Consider the following 23,130-nt stretch of genomic DNA (forward strand, 5'->3'; position numbering starts at 1 on the left):
TTTCATCTCTTTCATTATTGTTTAGTCTCTAAATCTTTCTATTCTTATTGTTTAACTTGATACAGAATTTCAGTTATCAAGTGTCTAGTTTTGCCCAACACTAATCTTGTAATTTGGAACGCAAAGAATACAAACCTTCAACCAAGAACCACACCCCCCAAACTGATTTTATTATTGGCATGAAGCTTGGGTGAGAGAACCACGCGGCCTAAAAGCAAAAAGGAGACGAGGGAGAAGTAGTAACTGACACCATAACTTCCAAGTGCAGCTAGCAGTGGTGAGAGACCAAACGCTCGAAGTGAGAAGGACTAGCACTAGAAAATAACAATTGCCGATGAACATTTTTAAAGTCCCAGTCAAGTCTAGTAGCTTGGAAGTTAGAAGAAGAATGCCCCGTTGACTAAATGAACTTGGAACCGAAAGGATCAATAGCAGTTAAACCCAGTGAATCCACTTACTGCCGAACCAAACACACCTAGCATTCACATAATCTCCTCTACTAGTGGTCTCTAAAGGGAGCATACGCATGTTGAAATCTCAAGACATAAGCCACGATAAATGAACATTGGCCCTAAAATTAACTAATCGTTCCAACATAATATTCTGATATTGTTCCGATGGTGATGCATACATCGTCGTGTATATCCATCGTCGGTTCAAGCTATCTGTCACCAAAAAACTATTATTGCTAGCATAGAGAAGGGTACAATACTATCAATTTTGTAACTTCAGGGTATAATAGGTTCCTCACAAGGTTTGAGGTTCCACAAATTTTTTTGTTGGTGGAGTACAAAGGTAATTTTATGCATTTGGCCATTTTATTTTTATTATTTTTTTAAAATGATGAAAATAATTTTTATTTGCAATTCTATTATTAATTACAATTGAAGGTGTTATTGCCACAAAAGATTAGAATTAAAGTAAAATTGATGTAAAGATTATAGTAGAATGAAATTGCAAAAACCCACAAAGTTCAAGATAATCCGATATGTATATCTCAAATTTGTTTAAAATTTCTTTTGAAACATTCATATCTAAACTTTATCAAAATTTTACTACATATATCCATATGTTCGAAACTATTTTAGATACTTTTTATACTTGTAAATTTTGATTATCCATACATGTCCTAAGATCAATTTAAAATATCTTTTTACTATTCTTACTGTTTTAAAACTACTTAATGTTCGTTTGATTTAGTTGTTCATACCAGCTAATAGCTGATGATAGTTGCCATGATGATATTTGATAAAATTTTTGTAGCGGTTGTTGTTAAATGTAAAATGACCGTTGAAGATATATTCTTTTTATCAATTATAGTGTAATATATATATATATATATATATATATATATATATATATATATAAGTTGAATATATTATTTTTGTTTTCACGTATTATATAAATATTAAAATAATATTTTAGTAGAAATTATTATTTTCAAATAACTATAAATAAAAGATATTAATTAAAAAAAACTTTTACTAATAATTATTTTTATGAGGTTAATGAATTTCAAATATAAATGAGCTAGCACTAATATGAAAAAGTTTTAAAACGTAACTAATGCAATCATCAATTGATTGTGACATCCATAAGCTATTTAGTATATAAATCAGTTATCAATTATATGAATCAGCTGAACCAAACTATTTTTAGTATTACTTGCTTATTATTTGTTTTAAATTCATTAATATAAAATACATTTAAATAACATTTATGATACTTAAATAAATTTAAATTCATGATAATAGAATTTCAAAATTTACAAATAAATAAAGAAAAAAAAATCATTTTAACATCTACATGAAAATTAAAAAATTCATTATAATAAGATTCCAATGGTACCTAAAACCTTAAATTCATATCTAATTTAAACTCATGAAAAATAATAAATTTAAACCCATATTCACCTCAGTTTATCCAAACTCATTTTAAATAAATTGAAATTGATCGAATGCTCAAAAAGATATTTCACTTCCGTTTGCTGGTACATACCAGTTTTGGATGGATTTCAGATTTTTGAAAAGAGCAATGGTGTGGCTCACAAAAAGTTTTATATGAATAGTCACATAAATTAATTGAATTAGAGAAAAATTGGTATTTCACTTATAAGTTTGACAGATACAAATAACAAATAATGAATGACTTTTAAAAATAAACTAATCAAAATGGTTCGGGTTATTATTTTTTTATAATCCTTTTCTGCAGAATATAATTTTTCTTTTTAAAAATCATTATCAAACATTTTCGGTTTAGATAAGAAAATTGTGAATAAGTAATTTCCAATATTTCTTTTGCTAACCCTAACTTAAATATAATTCCAAAGAAATAACAAAGGCTGAGTTGGGTTTCCGAAATAACCCAATACGAGAGAGGGGTCCGGTTCAAAGCATAAGCCTATTTCATCTTTTTTGCAGGGAAAAGGGGCAAAGACATGAATTTTTATGGTCAAGAATTCAAAAAAAGCCTGTCAGAACGGAATGGCTACGCACTATCTCTCCATCTGTCAATCTTCCCTCTCTCAGAGCAAGAATAGCCATGGCTAAAGAGAGCAGTAGAGACCTGGTCAAGATGATCAAAGGTAATAATAACAATATTATTGATAATATTAATAATAATAATGATAATGATAATAAATAAAAATGGATGATTGTCCAAAAATTGCTAATGCTTTGCTTCTTAGCCGCCTCATAGTCTTTCTCTCTCTATCTGACTCTCTCTCTCTCTCTCTCTCTCACTATATTTGTATTCTCTCCGACATTTACCATTATCCCAACGGAGGTATACTTCCTCTCTCTCAATCTTCCATTGTAGTTGTTTGATTTACCTTAAAAGTCTTTGTTATTATATCTATGTTTTTGCAGGCATTGGGATAAGGCTCTATGTGACATCCTGATATGAGTGCTTTTTTTTAATTTTGCTGCACTTTTTCTGTGTCACCATAAAACCTACCGCCAATTTTTAACACTTCCAATCAGATGGCTGATGTCTCCGCTGAATCTTCATCTCCCAAAGCAGGTTTTTCTTTTTTTTTTTTTTTTAATTTATGTGTTCTGTATTTGATTTTTTCTATGGGTATTTTTCAGATTTCGTTTTGTTTTTTTGATTAATTTGCTTTAAATTTTGCTGCTTTCTTTTCATTTATATGTTGGTTAGTTTTCGAATTTTGTTTTTTTTCCATTAATTTGCCTCAGTTTTTATTGCTTTTTTTTTTTTTTTTTTTTTTTTTTTTTTTTTTTTATAAATTGAATTTGTTTTGAGGCATGGTTAGCTTTCAAATTTTGTCTTTTTTCATTAGAAAATTGAGTTTTTTTTATTTCTTTCATTAGTATGCGTCTTCATAATGATTTTAGATAAAGGTAGTTCTCAATTTTGTTGTTTGATCAAATTGCTATGTATCTCTATATGAGATTTTAATATGGTTGTTTTTAAATTTTGTTGCTTGATTAATTTGCTTGAGGTTTTCTACTAAATATATAAATATTTGTGTGTTTTACGTGTGATTTTTTACATGGGGGTTTTCAAATTTTTTTGTTGGATTATTTCTCCCTTGCAGTACCTGATTCAGAAACTGCTGCGGATGACAAGAAGACAAAGATTGAGTCCTTGAAAATTAAAGCCATCAATGCCTCCAACAAATTTTAAAACTCTTTGACAAGAAAGGGTAGAAGTAGTAAAGTGATGTCCCTTGAAATTGAGGACATTCATGATGTTGAGGAGATGAAGGTGGTTGATGCTTTCCGCCAAGTCCTACTCTTAGGGGAACTTCTACTCCCAAGACATGATGATTATCACGTGATGCTCAGGTTAATTTCTTCCCTTTCTTTATCATCTTCTGATTAATGGTTTTTCTGTATCTCATTTCTTAATAAAAGGGTGTCCCTACTCCCTGGTGCAAAGCTCAGAAAGAGTCATTTATCATAAGCAAGCCTTCTACTTGATTCTTTTTGCGAAGACCAATATTACCTTAGAGTCTAAGGCTTAAGCTATGGCCATTTGGTCATATAGGAGTAAGCTTACTGTTTCCTCAAGGCTTTCCTCCTCTACTTTCTTGATCATATGCTTCATTTATAACTAATGTGATGCTTATGATTTATTAAACCCATGAATTTATTATTTTCACCATTTTATAGATTCTTGAGAGCCAGGAAATATGATGTTGAGAAAACAAAGCAAATGTGGACTGAGATGCTCCAATGGAGGAAGGAATTTGGTGCTGACACTATCATGGAGGTACTTATGGATTTTCAATTTTGATCATTTGTTTGATTTATGGATTTTTATTTTCATAATTTGGTCTAATTCATTTTCGTTTTCGCTTTTCTTGAAGGATTTTGAGTTCAATGAACTCGATGAAGTCATGCAATATTATCCCAGGGGCATCATGGTGTGGACAAGGATGGAAGACCTATATTACATTGAAAGACTGGGCCTAATAGATCCTACCAAGCTAATGCAGGTCACAACCATGGATCGATATGTCAAGTACCACGTGCAGGAATTTGAGAGGACTTTTGCTGTTAAATTTCCTACTTGTTCAATTTCAGCAAAGCAGCCAATTGATCAGAGCACAGCCATCTTGGATGTGCAGGGAGTGGTATGTTGTGACTATAAAATCAGATTTCAGTATATTAAGTAACAGCTATAATCCTCATATAAGTAATGTAATTAAGATATCAATTATCATCAATCTTTCAAATATACTTTTGAAAGATCATCTCTGCAAAATGATAATAATAGGCACTAGAGCTCTTTACCACATTTATTAACTATATGTAAATCTTTAATATCTACAGGGCCTCAAGAATTTTAACAAAAATGCAAGGGATCTTGTCACTTGCCTTCAGAAGATTGATGGTGACAATTATCCCGAGGTACTAACAAGTTCTGTCCTATATATAGTTATGATTCATGTCAATTGCTGCTTCTTTACAGACCTTGAATCAGATGTTCATCATCAATGCCGGTTCTGGATTCAGAATGCTGTGGAACACTATAAAATCCTTCCTTGATCCTAAGACCACTGCAAAGATCCACGTTAGTGTGTAGATTATGATATTCCATGAGTAGAACTTATCTAGGCAAATAACTAATTAGTAAGGATGTTAATTACTCACCAGGTTCTCGGCAACAAGTATCAGAGCAAGTTACTTGAGATCATTGATGCCAGGTATAAGTTTCTAATGAGAATATTATGCAAATATCTTTGTCATGTTGGTTCTTTTTTCCACGACAATACAGTTCTTTCTTTATTTTTGGTTTTGCCCTTTACTAGTGAGTTACTGGAGTTTTTGGGAGGCACCTGCACTTGTGTTGATCGAGGAGGCTGTATGCGTTCTGATAAGGGCCCTTGGAAAGACCAAGAGATTATGAAGGTGTTATGCAATCATATTCATTCTTTTATCTCATTTGTTTTTCTAAGAAATCATGAGTGTTACTTGTTCCATTGCCTTGCAGATGGTCCAAAACGGAGATCATAAATGTTCGAACAAATGTGAGACTCCACATGCTGAGGAGAAGACAATACCTGAGGATGAGGGAGTAGTAGTAGTGGCCTCAAAGGTCTTAATTCCTTAAATTGTTTGCTTTAATTTTTTTTCGTTATCTACTTTTCTTTTACTTCCCAACTTACTTCATATTGTAATTATCCAGAGACACACATCTTTTAAGGTGGGGCCTATAGAAGTTGCAAAGGAATTAGAGTATGCATAAGTCGCTCCGTTCCTTGCACAAGTAAGTTTCTTAGAGTTCCTACATATCTTATCAACCATCATAAAGTTCAGAAATTTTTTATTTTTGATTCTGATAGGTCCCAATCAGAGTTAATAAAGATTTAGTCTAAGTTTGATAATTTTTGTTCATGATCCTTCTGCTGTAGATACAAGGATTTTAATAGGAGAGAAAATAAACCAACTAGTCCTATTCTAAAGGCCACAAACGGCACAATTGAGTGAAAGTAGGCAAATATGCTGCAACAATCTCAACAGCATATCTGCAACAATCTCAACAGCATATCTGATTTATTCAACATGAAACTGATTAATAAAATAATTAATTAAAAACAATTGCAGCAGTAAAAAGATAGTTTTGCAGCAGCAACTCAGTCCTCAAACTTCTTATTCATCACACGAGTCCTTGAAGACCTTCTTGGTGGAGTGTTAACATTACCGCCCCCTCGGACAATAACCTTGTCCTCAAGGTTAAGGTTTGCATAGTTCTCTTTGATGAAGTTAGAGTCGACCCAAGAAGCATCTTCGGGTAGCAATTTCTTCCACTTAATTAAGTTCTGTTTAACATATTTGGCCCCTCTCTTAATCCAGCGTGTATCCAATATAGCCTCAGGTTCTAAAATCAGCTCACCATCATCAGAAATTAGAGGCAGCGATTGAGAAGTCAGAACTGTATTGCCAACCTGTTTTCTCAAAAGCGACACATGAAAAACTGGATGGATGCGAGACTCAGCTAGAAGTTTAAGTTTATAAGCTACCTGCCCGATTTTTTCCTCAATCTGAAATGGGCCATAAAAATCTGCAAGCAAGCTTTTGATGCTGTCGAGCAATCACAGACTGTTGGCGATAGGGATGAAGTTTTAAAAATACCCAATCACCAACTGCAAATTGTACATAACGCCTTTTTGCATCAGCATATTGTTTCATTCTATTATTGGCAGCCGCAAGATTAGATTTCAGCTGTAGGAGTAAAGCATCTCTAGAAAGGAGATTTTGATCAACTTCATTGACAGAACTTGTACCTTCACAGTAACGTGGAATGGTAGGTGGCAGTCTCCCGTATAACGCTTGAAAGGGAGTCATTCCTGTGGATATATGGAAGGTTGTATTGTACCAAAATTTCGCCAAAGGCAGAAAAGAATACCATCGGCGAGGCTGTTGAAACACAAAGCAGCGAAGATACTGCTCAATACAACGATTAACCACCTCCGTTTGTTTGTGGATGATAAGCAAAACTCATCTTCAGCTGTGTCCCTAACATTTTGAAAAACTCACGCTAAAATTGACTGATAAATATTGGGTCACGGTCAGAGATGATGGTTCATGGCATTCCATGAAGTTTGACTATGTTTTCAACAAATTTTTCAGCCACCACCTTGGCTGAATATGGGTGAGTCAACGCCAAGAAGTGAGCTGATTTGCTCAGTCTATCAACCACAACCAAAATAGAATTCTTAACATGTGAAGTTGGCAATCCATCGATGAAATCCATAGTAATGTCATCCCAAAGTTGGCAAGGAATTGGAAGGGGTTGGAGCAACCCGGCCGGAGATAAGGCCTCACTTTTGACATGTTGGCAAATCTCACAAGCAGCTATATACTTCTGCACTGATTTATACATTGAGGGCCAATAGAATTGCTGAGCCAGCCTTTTATATGTTCTCAAAACACCAGAATGGCTGCCAAGAGGAGAACTATGGAACTCATACAATAATTGCTGAATAATGGGAGATTGAGGGGTACAACAACCCTATTTTTGTAGCATATCAGTCCATTTTGCCACTTGTAGGGGCTGCTAGAATTGGTTGAAGCTTCCTTGCCAATCTTGAGCATATAAGGATGGGTTTTGGCTTCGTCTTTGATTGTATCCCATAATTGAGTTTGGGAAACAAACAACGCGTCTAGACTTGGGCTGCCAGAAACCCTAGATAGCACGTCAGTAGCTCCATTTTCTTTCCCCGGCCTATAACGAATTTCATAATCATACCCAAGGAGCTTAGAAACCCATTTTTGTTGTTCAGGCGTCACCACCCGTTGCTCCAATAGGTGTTTGAGGTTGCGCTGATATGTATAAATAAGAAATTTGCGGCCAAGTAAATATGGTCGCCAAGTCTGGACTGCCTGTACAATAGCCAACATCTCTTTGGCATAAATGGACCAAGATCGTTTACTGCTGCCCAAGGCTCTGCTCATGAATGCAACCGGCCTGCCCTGCTGTGTTAAGACTGCACCGATGCCCTCACCAAAAGCGTCGGACTCAATGACAAAAGTATCATTAAAATTTGGTATAGCAAGGGTGGGAGTGGTTGTCATTGCCGTTTTCAGCCGCTGGAAGGCTATGTCTGCTTCCTCTTTCCATTGGAAATTCCCTTTCTTCAAAAGATTAGTGAGCGGCTAAGCTATGAGGCCATAATTGCAGACGAACTTCCTGTAATAACCTGTAAGTCCCAAAAATCCACGTAATTCAGTGATGTTAGTGGGTGTAGGCCAATTCAACATAGCCACAATTTTAGTTTGATCCACTTTAACCCCATAAGGAGTAACAATATGACCTAAGTACTCCAATTCTTGAGAGCCAAAAGCACATTTGCTACGTTTTATAAAGAGTTGGTGCTGCCTCAAGGTGTCTAGGGCTGTTTTGACATGTTCGAGATGGGTATTCAGTTTGGACTATAAATCAAAATATCGTCAAAAAAGACTAAGACGAATTTTCGAAGGAAGGGGCGAAAAATTGAGTTCATGACTGCTTGAAAGGTAGATGGAGCATTACATAAGCCAAAGGGCAAGACTAAATATTCGTAATGTCCATTATGGATACGAAAGGCAGTTTTTGGAATGTCTGTGGAATGAACTCAAACTTGATGGAATCCCGCCCAAAGGTCTAATTTTGTAAAGTAAGTAGCTCCATGGAGCTCATCCAGCATATCATCGACGGTAGGGATAGGGAATCTATCTTTGATTGTAACTGAATTCAGTGCTCTATAGTCGGTGCAAAATCGCCAAGACCCGACTTTCTTTTTCACCAGTAAAACAGGAGATGAAAATGGACTAGTACTAGATCTGATCAGTCCAGATTCTAACATATCATGCACCTGTTTCTCAATTTCAGCTTTCTGGAAGTAGGCATACCTGTATGGCCGTATATTGACAGGTTCAGTACATTCCTTCAAATTGATGTGGTGCTCGATTTCTCTTGGTGGAGGTAATTGAGTCGGTTCTTTGAAGAGATCCTGGTATTGATCCAAGAGTGACTGCAGATCAGGGTGTATTTCCACTGTACCCATGGCAGTATTGGTACAAATGGCGAAAACTGAACTCCCATGTCTTGTTTCCTTGGAAATTGCTTGCAGAGAGGCTGGCTGGATAAGTGGTGTCTTCAATCCCTGCAATTTGTAAGTGCAATTGTTCCACTGAAACTCCATCGTAAGATGTTGCCAATTGCAAGCCACCGTTCCCAATTGTTCCAGCCATTGAATCCCTAGAACCATATCCAATCCACTCAAAGGTAAGGCATACAGAGTAACAATAAATGGAATACCTTGGAGGTGGATAGGAACATCATTGAATCGGCCCTGGCATTCTAGTGACTTTCCATTTGCGACTTTGATGTTGCAGGGTTTGGTAGGAACGATTGGCAATTGTAGTATATCAGCTGCTTTGTCATTGATGAAATTATGTGTAGATCCACTGTCGATCAAAGCTACTAAGGTATGAGAACCGATCTGGGCCACCACTCGCATGGTTCTATAAGTCGACCAGCCAGAGAGTGCGTGAAGGGAGATTTCTGGTTGATCCTCTTCGTCATCTATGCTGTCATCTCCACCATCTAATAGCAGAAGCTGAGGTCCTTTGCAGCGATGACCTGGGGTGAATTTATCTTCACAATTAAAACAGAGTCCTTGAGCACGCCGTTTCTGCATTTGGTCCCAAGTTAATCGGCGTATGGGATTGTCTTTTTTAATTGGCGACGAAGTGGAGGATAAAACAGGAGTCGCTGAATTAGGTCGAGCGATTTGCTTCTGCCGAGAAAGCTGGTCGTCTCTCATTCTTGCCAAACTGATTGCATCTTTTAAGGTTTTAGGTTTGAACATACGGATTCCATCTGCAATCTCAGATTTCAGTTCGCCCATAAAGGTACCAACTAGCGCTTTCTGGGTCCATCCTCAAACCTTGTTGCCGAGCCTTTCGAATTCTTTTTGATAATCATGCAAGGAGCCGATTTGACAAATTTTAGACAGAGATTTGTCAAAGTCCTCACAATCGGTCGGACCAAACCTCACCCACATCTCGTCTTCAAAAATCTCCCAAGTTACTTCCTTGCCTTCTTCCTGGTATGTTCTTTGCATCCATTGCCACCACTCATTGGCTTCCCCCTGCATGTGGTAGGAGGCTAAAGACACCTTTTCAACTGCTGATGTAGCTTGGAAGTCAAAAAACTGTTTGGCTCATGTGAGCCACTCTGTTGGATCATTGCCAGAGTACTTTGGAAACTCAAGCTTAGTCAATTTTGAGGAGAACATTGGCCTTCCTCTTTCTGTTGAGTCGTTTCTGCTATGGTGCTGTGGTTGGCTCGAACGCTCAGCGGAGTGGCTATTGCTGCCATCTCGGTTGGACAACACTGTTTCAGATAATTTTGATATCATGTCCTCCAAGCGTTGCAATTTGTCAGCAACCCCAGTTTCCATACGTCCCACAGTGTCTTGAAGTTATGCCAACCCTGCTTCAAGAGATTCAATACGTTCTTTGTCAGTGGCCATAAGTGGGAAGAGAAAAAGAAATGGGGTAGATTGGCTCTGATACCAATTGATAGGTCCTAATCAGAGTTAATAAAGATTTAGTCTAAGAAGTTTGATAATTTTTGTTCATGATCCTTCTACTGCAGATACAAGGATTTTAATAGGAGAGAAAATAAACCAACTAGTCCTATTCTAAAGGCCACAAACGGCACAATTGAGTAAAAGTAGGCAAATATGCTGCAACAATCTCAACAGCATATCTGATTTATTCAACATGAAACTGATTAATAAAATAATTAATTAAAAACAATTGCAGCAGTAAAAAGATAGTTTTGCTGCATCAATTCAGTCCTCAAACTTCTTATTCATCACACGAGTCCTTGAAGACCTTCTTGGTGGAGTGCTAACACTGTTGTTCTGTTTGCCAAAGCCACCTCGATGCATATTCTACTTCTCGTTGAGGGTTTTGTGTAGAACAAAGAAACATAGAAACCAGAGGTTTTGTCCAAATGTACAAACTCTATATATATAATGTGTAATTTTCCTTCCATATCTGCTATAGACACTGGCCTCTAAATTACACATCCAATTCAACTTGTCATTGAAAAAGTAAGTCTGAGCATATCTAAAATTATGACGGTAATGGTGATCTAAAAGTAATCTTTGATTAAATATCTAGAAAAGATCTTACGTATGATCTTCAAATATTTTAGTCTGAAAGGAAAGGAAAAAATAATTGGACATTTGGGCCAAAACTTATCATCTAAAGTTCACTTTGCCCATTTTAATTGTTGAAACACCAAAATGTGCACCAAAAAAATGAATATTTGTAATCTGCAGATGTGTTTATCAGCCTTGGTACATAAAATATTACACACATAACAAAAAAAAAAAAAAGAATATTTATAAATTTCAATTTAGCAAAAAAATGGTTGAAAATTTTCATAAGAATTATAATTGAGATAATTTATTACTTGAATTTAATTTGTTTTCTAATAGAAAAGGTGCTGACTATCTCTCATCTTCTAATAATTTTTAATATTGAAAGGGTACTTGAAAGAGACGGAAACCCTAGATCTTTTATATTATACCCTAGACCTAGAAGGTCTTTCAATGGATAGAATACATTAGAACATAGACAAGGATAAAAGTACAAGATGTGCTACACAATTTTCTATGGGTAAAATTAAAATATAAATGGTGCATCTTTATAATGCTATTGCTACTGTGTTATTAGTAATTTTTGTTTAATTATTTACAATTCAAGTGGTAATACACACTTTAGTTAGGGCAACCTTTATAAACTTAGATATCCTATTCATGAAAGGACACTAATGCAAAGATAATCTCAAACTTTAAAAGAAAATTATTAAATTAGAATTAGTATCATACTCCAAAGAATTTGAGGATACTCATGGAATAAAAAAAAGAAAAATTATTTATTTAATGCTCTAATGGTATTCTACAGTGCATCCATTGAAAATGTTTAATTATCAAGCACAAAAATTTTTAGGGAATTTTTCACTTCTTCCAAAAAAAAAAAAAATCATCTATTGTAACAATGATTATATACAAAAATAATAATATTGTCCATTACAAATAGAAATTTCAATGTGTTCTCTTTGTCAAGTATTCTAATTTTCTTTTTTTAGAAAAATTTTAATTTTTTTATTATTTTTTTACTTAATTTTGATTGGATTTCAATATTTTTTTTCTTTCGTAAAGGAAAAAGTATTACTAATAGGATGAATTCAAAACAATCAATTGTCATGATCAGAAATATCATATGTGGGCTTTCACCTAAGAAAACGGTTCAGTACTGGATCAAGGCCCAAGGGCTCAAGGGAAGATGGAATGGGTCAAAGTCCATCTGGAGAATAAAAATCGCCACCCAGATAAAATCTAGAACAATTACCACGTAGTGATTGGATTTCTCGCAGAGAGCCCAATTGCTTAATTAGAGTATGATAAAGAAGTTAGGTGTGGGCTTGAAAAGTTGTTAGGCACCCAAGCCTACCCGGTCATGGTGTTGGCCTCCACTTTGCTGGTTTATTTAAATAAGGATTAATTTTTAATTTTTAAGCCAGATTACTTAACGAAAATCATTTTGAAAGAAAAGTTTTAATTTTGAAAACCAAAAGATTGTTTTAGACATTGATACGACAATAATCATAAATTTGAAAATAAATTAAACATCCACAGCAAATAATTAAACATACAAAGAAATGAGGGAGGAGAAAAGAATTGCATCCAAAAAAAAAAAAAATCTACAACTAATTAATTACATCTACTTTCAAGAGATAAATAATTATCCTACAACTAATTAATTACATTCCTACAAATAATAAGTAAATGAATAAATAATTTAATCAAATAATCCTAACCATTCATCTAATAAAAATAATATACACTCTTAATCATTCATCTATTAAATATATAAAATAACCAAATAAATAATAAAGTCTCAGTTAATTAAATATATTTACAAAAATAAAATAAAAGCAATAATAATTTAAATCATGATGCAAATAAACAATTAATATGAGTTAAATTAAAATTATCATAAACCAACTAAGAAAATCATTGTAAATCAAGTAAAATTATGTAAATTATTAGAAATAAAAAAAATAAATTTAGAAGATCTGAATTAAGACAAATAAGAAAAATAAAACCAAATAAATAAAACAAAAATTGAACAATGAAGACAAACTGTCACGACCCATTTCCGTGGGCCGGACCGGCACTAGGGCCCAGGTAAGCTTAAGGCCCCCGAGGCCCGTAGTAAGCCTAAATCTCAATTAACACATAGTATCTAACCAGGGCCTATTCACAATAAATTATAATCACATTATGGGCTTACTGGCTCACCTGCAGCTAATTACATAATATTTAATTTATAGTGTAGTGCTAACAATAAATCCAATAGTAATACACAACCCTATAACTGCGGAGTTCAATAATAATCTGATAATAGAGTAACTTATACATCCAAAATTAGACAACAGAAATGTAAAGTTTACATTTATAACTCTGCGGAGAAGATTGCAGAGCTTCAGTCGAATCAGCTGCTTCCTAGTACCTGGGAGGTTTGGAGAGAAGGGGGTGAGTTTTACAACTCAGTGAATAATAATAAATAATACACACCACATACAGTCAAGCAAAATGCACCCTAGTATACTGAATGAACACACAACAGTCAATCATATGACATTACATCAGCACCTACAAACAATATCACCTTCAAATAATCACATCACGTGGAAATTAGTCAGTGGAGTCACCGAACCCCCGATGAGCCGTCCTCCCACATGGCTCATCCTCTCACATGTGCACCAGGGAGCCGATCCCCCATACTGGCCGACCGGTCTAATCCTCACTTGACCAGCCCTCTCATTGTTTTTCCATTATCTCTTTTCTTTTCCATACCAACAGGAGGCAACCCGGTCGTCTCCATCAAATCTAGATCATCAGGCGCTCACAACAGGAGGCCACCCTGCGGGCTGCGATCAAATCTAGATTATCCGGTGCGCCCAATAAAGAAGCCAACCTGTGGTTAACAGTAACGGTAACGGTAGGTGCACACGGGGGCGCCGATCTCCCATTTACCCGGCTAACAGAAACAGAATCAGGATCCATATAACAGAATCAGAATATAACAGAAATCAGAATCAGGATCCGTATAACAGAAACAGTCTCACAAACCCATGGTGACCCACTTCATCCCAATTCCACACAAACAAGGCACAGTATATGCACAGCACAAGTAATCAAACAATTCTTTCAACGTATTACACCAATTTCATCCAAATGCACAATTATATATAAGTATAATTATAATGATCGTAACATAATATATATGATAAAATACTTGTAATATATTGTAAATATGTAAATAAAAATATAATGTTTATGAATAAATGTTATGCAAATGCAGTGTTGATATACATTATTTATTATTACTCACAGTGATGGAGAGCGAAATTCTAGCTTTGATGTTGTCCTGGAGGAGCACTAGATGGACCCGGGCGATCTAAGCAAAGTAAGAATAACACAAAAAGAATAACTCTATCAGACAAAATATTTCTTTACCCTTCTAATAATTTTATTTTATATTCTAAATTTTTCTACGTAATTTAATCTCGATATTTAATTTCTTTTCTGTAATAAATTTTTATTTCTCTATCTAACTCTATTTCATTTATTTTCTTCTAAAATCTATTTTATTTCCTACCGAAATCTATTTTAATTTCCACCGAAATTTATTTTATTTTTTTACTGAAATTTATTTTATTTTCTACCGAAATTTCGACAGCATCTCCCCTAAAAATTGGACTATCCACCTGTTAAAATATCAACAATTTATTTAATAATTCCAAACCACACAGCCCATCCGTCGGGCATTCAATCAATGCAATTTTTCCCGTCCTCCATCCAAATAGTAATATCAAAATTACATTCAACCTTAACATCAACCTACATCCATAATTTATAAATTAAAATTACATACAATATAATCTACCTTCAATCCACACTTAAATTCCATAAATTTTATTATTACCAAAATTTCCTAATAAATTATTTAATACTGAATTTAATTTTAACTAACTATTATTTTTATTAATCAATAATTACTTCATATTAATTAATCAATAACTATTTTGAATTCATTTTAAACTAACTAAACAACTAAAATTACTAACTAAATATTTTATTTATCAATAAATTAATACTATTTAAATTAATTACTCAAGATTACTAAAATCAATTACTAAAATCAAGTTAATCAACTAAAATTGTTAGAATTAAACTAACTAAAATGACTAAATTTAATTAACTATCATTAATAAAATTAAATTAACGAAAATGTAGTTAAATTAATTTATACCCCAAATATAATTTTTTTTTTGTCGAATTTTTGCTAGATCGGAAATTTGCTCGTGTTGGATCGGAGCTACGCACGCCAGAAGTGGTCCGATCCGACTGACAGTGGCAAGGGAAGGCGAAGGTGGCACGATCTGGTGGTGTTTCTGCGACAGGGAGCTGCAGCGGTGGCTGGGTGATCTGGCAGAGGGCGGAGGTGCGGCTGGCGGTGAGGCTTGAAGCTGGTGCTGCTGCTGTAGGCGCGACAGACCTGGCAGAGGGCCGACTGTGGCGCGCGGAGGAGCTACGGGACGTGCTGGCGCGCGATGGAGGCGGTGCGACTGCAACTGGCGCGCGGTGGTGATCGGCCGACGTTGCTGGAGTTGCTGGCAGTGACGCAGACACAGTTGCAGGGAAGAAGAAAGGGAAAGAAAGAAAGAAAAAGGAAAGAAAGAAAGAAAGAAAGAAGAAGAAGAAGAAGAAGAAGAAGAAGAGAGGGAGGAGGAGGCGCGGTGGCTGTGTTGGTGGAGTGGAGGTGGGGCGCTGGTGAGGATGAGAAGTAGAGGTGCAGCGCTGGAGATAAAAAGAAAAGAAATAGATGTTTCTAGATGGTTTGGGTCGAACCGGTTCGATTCGGTTCGATTCGACCCAAATCTTTGATTTTCAATTGGTTTTCGGCTTTTTCAATCGGTTTTCGATTCGATTTCTCACAGTGTTCGCAATAAAATATTAAAATAAATTTCCAAGCTGTCGGTTTATTAAATTTAATTGGAAAATCTTTGAAAATAAAAATTCGGGTTGTTTCAGTCTTCCCCCCTTTAAAAAAAATTCGTCCTCGAATTTTCTAAGTGACAAGAAACAAGGATGCAACAGTTGTTTACGACAATAGTGGCTGTACTTCTCACATAATGCTGCAACTGCTAAAAGTTATGACATTCATATTAAGTATTCTTATGAGCAGTTAGATATCTACCTTATCACCATAGTTAATTTAAACTTGAGTTGTACTATATCTACAAGTCATCAAATCAAGTAAAATATTCATAACCCAAGGCACAGATTTGACTCTAGTAGCCACCGTTATGCATAAGAATGTAAGTTCCACATAGCCTCTGCTCAAGTGAGGATTATTAATCTCGTTAGCTATATATCATGTGACCTACATTGATGTATCGTCATTTATTCTCTCACTAGCTATCATAGGCAATGATCATCACTCCATAAGAAACTCATATACCAACCCAGTATTTAATCTTACTGATATAAGAATCAGCATACTCAATCCAATTTACTACTATCTCAAGTTGGACTCCTTATTTTAAAATTCAAAACCTATAGGCTGACTCATCCATTTTCCATCAATTCCAATTCCATATATTTGCCCTCATAATCATTGAAGTTGTTCATAATTAAATAAGATGATGGCTGCCAAATCAAGAAAGTTTTCGATTCTTATCAAATTCTGCCATTAAGTACTATGTGATCATTTCCAATTAAAGAGAACAAATTCTTGCCACTACTACAAGCTTATTTCAAACAAAATCATGACACTTCTCTAGCTAATTGCTATCAACTGATAGGAGACCTTGGCTTCTATCCCAAGCACATCACCTATTTAACAACTTAACCATTTTCCAACGAAAGATATACAATCTCTTTTCAAATCCTACTAATAAGAATCCCCTAAAAACAAGTAGCACATCAACTATAAAGAGAATTTAAATTCACCATCAAATCCCTATTTTAGTTTTTAACTTCTCTATTCCTCTTTCCAATTTGTCATACCATACCATTTCTTAACTAACTGTGACAAGAATTTATGCAACTAGCCAAGTTAGCTGTTGTCATGCCAGATAATTCTTCATTTATTTTCTAGAATTTGTAATCGCCAATCTATGATACTCACTTCCATAAAGAGATCCAGCCTACAATCAAGATGTAAAATTCTCCAAACCGTAGTTTATATTCAATTTATCTATTTCATCTATCCTTAATCAATCTTTTAGAACTAAGTTAACGTATTTAGAAATCAAGAATCCTAAACAAGTAGTGCCCTTTTTTTTTTTTGCTCAAGCTAAGTAAGAGATTAAGGATGTTAAAACCTATAATCCAACTCCTAATTAAACTATGTCCTTTGTTTTATGCCGATGAATATTCAAATAATAATATCATTAGGTTATTCTTTTATTCTTTTTTTTTTTCCAAGTCTATCTTAATGTCTATCACCTGCAAAATTTGTAAAATTTATATCTCATACGATGTAGGAATATTTTCAACCTTAATTATGTTCTCTCTATGTTCTTTACTCTAAATAAGGTTAATACCTCATTGAATTCTTCAAAATGGACCTAACAAATTAAGTAGTCTCTTAAGCCACAAGATATGTCACATCAGCCATTTATAACACAATAATATTCATTCAATCATAATTGCCACCAATTACTAAGAACTTCAGAATAGCTTTACATTGACTCCAATAATATCTTAATGACTCTCATCCTAATTGATATCTCAATAATTCCATGAGCAATTTTCATTTATTAATGATCTGATCGACACCCATGAGTTAGCATTCCAATAATCTTAAACCATACCGTTATCACATCCAATAATCCTATAGTTTATATTTTCAGTTTTCAAATACTACCATGTATTCTCCTCGCTAAAATTGTTAAACTATCCCAAATTCACCTATTTATTCTTATACCAAGTTTCACTGTTCCAAACAAATAGTAAATTCAAACTTAGCTAGCTTACTAATGAAATAAAATAATTTAATTACATCCATGTTCTACTAAGGACATAAATATAACTAACCTTCTTTATCCAATAAAACAAGTATCTTGCACGAATTGCACTAATTAATAGAAAGTCCTTATGTTTATATGCTTTCCACAAACAAGTTACATGTATTCACATTCATTGTCATCTTAAGCTAAGTCCCATGATCTTTTATCAACTCTTATTCCCAGTTATTACTATTAATAACACTTATCACACTATATTTATAAGCTCAATGTGTGGATTCAATTAATATAACTCATAAAACTATTTTCTAACCAAATGCCATCAAGTTACAGAAGTGAGAATTTTCTTATCTCTTTCTCTCAAGTAGAAAGTCTTTCTTAATATCCATATAATAACAGGACTAGATCCATCCTAACTCATCTAATTCATTAGTATAACATCAATTCAATAATTGGACAGTTATCTCTCCATGTCCGATGTCATTCATCAATACACTTAATCATCATAGCCCACTATTTACATAATTTCCTTATAGAGTCGTTTCTCGGATCATAGAATCTCCTATTAAACAAAAATCATTGTTTGTAATTTATATACCATCGAGTGTGCAACAACTATTTTAAACATCAAATGACTAAATACCATTAGCTTTAATTCTTATTTATACCATATTAAACCATAAGATGCCACAATCCACACAATATCCATCACTAAATACATAAAGATTAGAGTACTTTATCTCTTACTAAGAATCACAATTTACGTTTCTTATAACCACAATAATTTATATTATTCCCTATATTCACACACCAAAGAAATAGTTGCTAAATACAATAATACACTTTACTCTACCAAGTAGTCATTACTCATAAATAAAACTCACTTCATATAGTAATTCCACCAATATTATTTATTATGAAAAATACTCATCACCAATTATTATAGCAAATCACACCAAATCCTTCAATATTCAAACCTTATAAAAATCATGTATATCCATTCCATCTAGAAAAATACTCATCTCAATAATTATAAGCAATTCTACTAACCAACATCATGTAAATTTCATCAAATACATATACTAATTCAATACTCTAGTTAAATGGATTCTAATGTCCTCAAATTCAAATCATTTAGTTCTCTTATTAAATAATTAGCAACTCATTCTCAATTCCGCAGGCACACGTATACAAACATTCATGCAGTCTTCAATATATATATTCCATATTCAACACGTATTAAATAAAAATAATATACTTTCATCATTTAACTTTAACTTATTAATCATATATAACTTATCTTCTTACCTACTTAAATTATATATGAATATTATTTAATCCATAGAAAGATTTTTTTGCTTAAACCATCCCTTAGCATCAGTAACTAAATCACATTTCTAAAGAACAAGGATACAGATTTTAATCATTAAACAACTTGACTTTATCCTAGCTGCGAATAACGCTGAATGGGAAGCAAGGAAAACTATGTCAAGACATGACAGGAATTACTCCGCAGTTACTTCTAAACTTATAAACCTATGCTCTGATACCACCTTTGTCACGACCCATTTTCGTGGGCCGGACCGGCACTAGGGCCCAGGTAAGCTTAAGGCCCCCGAGGCCCGTAGTAAGCCTAAATCTCAATTAACACATAGTATCTAACCAGGGCCTATTCACAATAAATTATAATCACATTATGGGCTTACTGGCTCACCTGCAGCTAATTACATAATATTTAATTTATAGTGTAGTGCTAACAATAAATCCAATAGTAATACACAACCCTATAACTGCGGAGTTCAATAATAATCTGATAATAGAGTAACTTATACATCCAAAATTAGACAACAGAAATGTAAAGTTTACATTTATAACTCTGCGGAGAAGATTGCAGAGCTTCAGTCGAATCAGCTGCTTCCTAGTACCTGGGAGGTTTGGAGAGAAGGGGGTGAGTTTTACAACTCAGTGAATAATAATAAATAATACACACCACATACAGTCAAGCAAAATGCACCCTAGTATACTGAATGAACACACAACAGTCAATCATATGACATTACATCAGCACCTACAAACAATATCACCTTCAAATAATCACCTCACGTGGAAATTAGTCAGTGGAGTCACCGAACCCCCGATGAGCCGTCCTCCCACATGGCTCATCCTCTCACATGTGCACCAGGGAGCCGATCCCCCATACTGGCCGACCGGTCTAATCCTCACTTGACCAGCCCTCTCATTGTTTTTCCATTATCTCTTTTCTTTTCCATACCAACAGGAGGCAACCCGGTCGTCTCCATCAAATCTAGATCATCAGGCGCTCACAACAGGAGGCCACCCTGCGGGCTGCGATCAAATCTAGATTATCCGGTGCGCCCAATAAAGAAGCCAACCTGTGGTTAACAGTAACGATAACGGTAGGTGCACACGGGGGCGCCGATCTCCCATTTACCCGGCTAACAGAAACAGAATCAGGATCCATATAACAGAATCAGAATATAACAGAAATCAGAATCAGGATCCGTATAACAGAAACAGTCTCACAAACCCATGGTGACCCACTTCATCCCAATTCCACACAAACAAGGCACAGTATATGCACAGCACAAGTAATCAAACAATTCTTTCAACGTATTACACCAATTTCATCCAAATGCACAATTATATATAAGTATAATTATAATGATCGTAACATAATATATATGATAAAATACTTGTAATATATTGTAAATATGTAAATAAAAATATAATGTTTATGAATAAATGTTATGCAAATGCAGTGTTGATATACATTATTTATTATTACTCACAGTGATGGAGAGCGAAATTCTAGCTTTGATGTTGTCCTGGAGGAGCACTAGATGGACCCGGGCGATCTAAGCAAAGTAAGAATAACACAAAAAGAATAACTCTATCAGACAAAATATTTCTTTACCCTTCTAATAATTTTATTTTATATTCTAAATTTTTCTACGTAATTTAATCTCGATATTTAATTTCTTTTCTGTAATAAATTTTTATTTCTCTATCTAACTCTATTTCATTTATTTTCTTCTAAAATCTATTTTATTTCCTACCGAAATCTATTTTAATTTCCACCGAAATTTATTTTATTTTTTTACTGAAATTTATTTTATTTTCTACCGAAATTTCGACAGCATCTCCCCTAAAAATTGGACTATCCACCTGTTAAAATATCAACAATTTATTTAATAATTCCAAACCACACAGCCCATCCGTCGGGCATTCAATCAATGCAATTTTTCCCGTCCTCCATCCAAATAGTAATATCAAAATTACATTCAACCTTAACATCAACCTACATCCATAATTTATAAATTAAAATTACATACAATATAATCTACCTTCAATCCACACTTAAATTCCATAAATTTTATTATTACCAAAATTTCCTAATAAATTATTTAATACTGAATTTAATTTTAACTAACTATTATTTTTATTAATCAATAATTACTTCATATTAATTAATCAATAACTATTTTGAATTCATTTTAAACTAACTAAACAACTAAAATTACTAACTAAATATTTTATTTATCAATAAATTAATACTATTTAAATTAATTACTCAAGATTACTAAAATCAATTACTAAAATCAAGTTAATCAACTAAAATTGTTAGAATTAAACTAACTAAAATGACTAAATTTAATTAACTATCATTAATAAAATTAAATTAACGAAAATGTAGTTAAATTAATTTATACCCCAAATATAATTTTTTTTTTGTCGAATTTTTGCTAGATCGGAAATTTGCTCGTGTTGGATCGGAGCTACGCACGCCAGAAGTGGTCCGATCCGACTGACAGTGGCAAGGGAAGGCGAAGGTGGCACGATCTGGTGGTGTTTCTGCGACAGGGAGCTGCAGCGGTGGCTGGGTGATCTGGCAGAGGGCGGAGGTGCGGCTGGCGGTGAGGCTTGAAGCTGGTGCTGCTGCTGTAGGCGCGACAGACCTGGCAGAGGGCCGACTGTGGCGCGCGGAGGAGCTACGGGACGTGCTGGCGCGCGATGGAGGCGGTGCGACTGCAACTGGCGCGCGGTGGTGATCGGCCGACGTTGCTGGAGTTGCTGGCAGTGACGCAGACACAGTTGCAGGGAAGAAGAAAGGGAAAGAAAGAAAGAAAAAGGAAAGAAAGAAAGAAAGAAAGAAGAAGAAGAAGAAGAAGAAGAAGAAGAGAGGGAGGAGGAGGCGCGGTGGCTGTGTTGGTGGAGTGGAGGTGGGGCGCTGGTGAGGATGAGAAGTAGAGGTGCAGCGCTGGAGATAAAAAGAAAAGAAATAGATGTTTCTAGATGGTTTGGGTCGAACCGGTTCGATTCGGTTCGATTCGACCCAAATCTTTGATTTTCAATTGGTTTTCGGCTTTTTCAATCGGTTTTCGATTCGATTTCTCACAGTGTTCGCAATAAAATATTAAAATAAATTTCCAAGCTGTCGGTTTATTAAATTTAATTGGAAAATCTTTGAAAATAAAAATTCGGGTTGTTTCACAAACAAACCATTAATTGGAAAGCTGCCTCTAAGCAACTGGTGCGTAAAGATTTATTGCTGATACGTAAGGCTTTACAATATGTGCATAAACTTTTTTCGTTGCAATCCATATCTGATACACAAACGATCAAATGGTGTGTAAAGAATTATTACTGGTACATAAAGCTTAACATCAGTGCGTAAGCCTCTTTCAAACTGGTATTTATCTGATGTAAAAAAAAGAGTTTCAACGATTTTTAAGGACAAAAATCATTCAGTTAGCCTATAAAAACTCAGATTCTTCACCAATATTAATACCTAATTAATTGGAAACATCTCAGTTCGTTTTTTACAATATAAAATTCATGTTTAAGCAATCATCTCAACAAAAATCAGATTTAAATCAGAAAATTCAAAAAAAAAAAAAAATCAAGAAACTCTATCAAAACTACTTAGGAAAATTAAATACCTCTGGTTTTAGATTCGTTTGTTGAGTTTGAAAACTCAGAATCTAAACACTTATGAGGTACAGATCATAAACAACCACTACTTTTATTAACTCA

At 34.4% G+C, this 23,130-nt stretch overlaps 1 protein-coding gene and 2 long non-coding RNA genes across 3 annotated transcripts; 1 reads left to right on the forward strand and 2 right to left on the reverse strand.

Moving 5' to 3' along the window:
- Nucleotides 1-2,650: 2,650 nt before the first annotated feature.
- On the forward strand, nt 2,651-9,548 carry LOC105646376 (phosphatidylinositol/phosphatidylcholine transfer protein SFH12-like). The gene is given in 13 exon segments (XM_089717005.1): nt 2,651-2,784; nt 2,868-3,021; nt 3,560-3,809; nt 4,137-4,236; nt 4,334-4,376; nt 4,379-4,416; nt 4,418-4,600; nt 4,800-4,877; nt 4,951-5,040; nt 5,124-5,173; nt 5,279-5,378; nt 5,461-5,565; nt 5,656-9,548. Coding segments are annotated over 11 exon segments (972 nt in total). The 5' UTR covers nt 2,651-2,784; nt 2,868-3,021; nt 3,560-3,684; the 3' UTR covers nt 5,716-9,548.
- A 3,746-nt stretch (nt 9,549-13,294) lies between these two features.
- On the reverse strand, nt 13,295-15,883 carry LOC149491844 (uncharacterized). The gene is made up of 3 exons (XR_016319257.1): nt 15,354-15,883; nt 14,433-14,498; nt 13,295-13,547 (listed from the first exon to the last, which is right to left on the reverse strand). It is a non-coding gene; the product is annotated as an uncharacterized LOC149491844 (long non-coding RNA).
- Nucleotides 15,884-19,747: 3,864 nt separating this feature from the next.
- On the reverse strand, nt 19,748-22,339 carry LOC149491845 (uncharacterized). Its single transcript, XR_016319256.1, has 3 exons — nt 21,807-22,339; nt 20,886-20,951; nt 19,748-20,000 (listed from the first exon to the last, which is right to left on the reverse strand). It is a non-coding gene; the product is annotated as an uncharacterized LOC149491845 (long non-coding RNA).
- Nucleotides 22,340-23,130: the final 791 nt, after the last annotated feature.

Source organism: Jatropha curcas, unplaced genomic scaffold, assembly GCF_041381405.1.
Source record: "Jatropha curcas cultivar XTBG-Jc1 unplaced genomic scaffold, XTBG_Jcur_1.0 HiC_scaffold_438_pilon, whole genome shotgun sequence".
NCBI classification, from domain to species: domain Eukaryota; kingdom Viridiplantae; phylum Streptophyta; class Magnoliopsida; order Malpighiales; family Euphorbiaceae; genus Jatropha; species Jatropha curcas.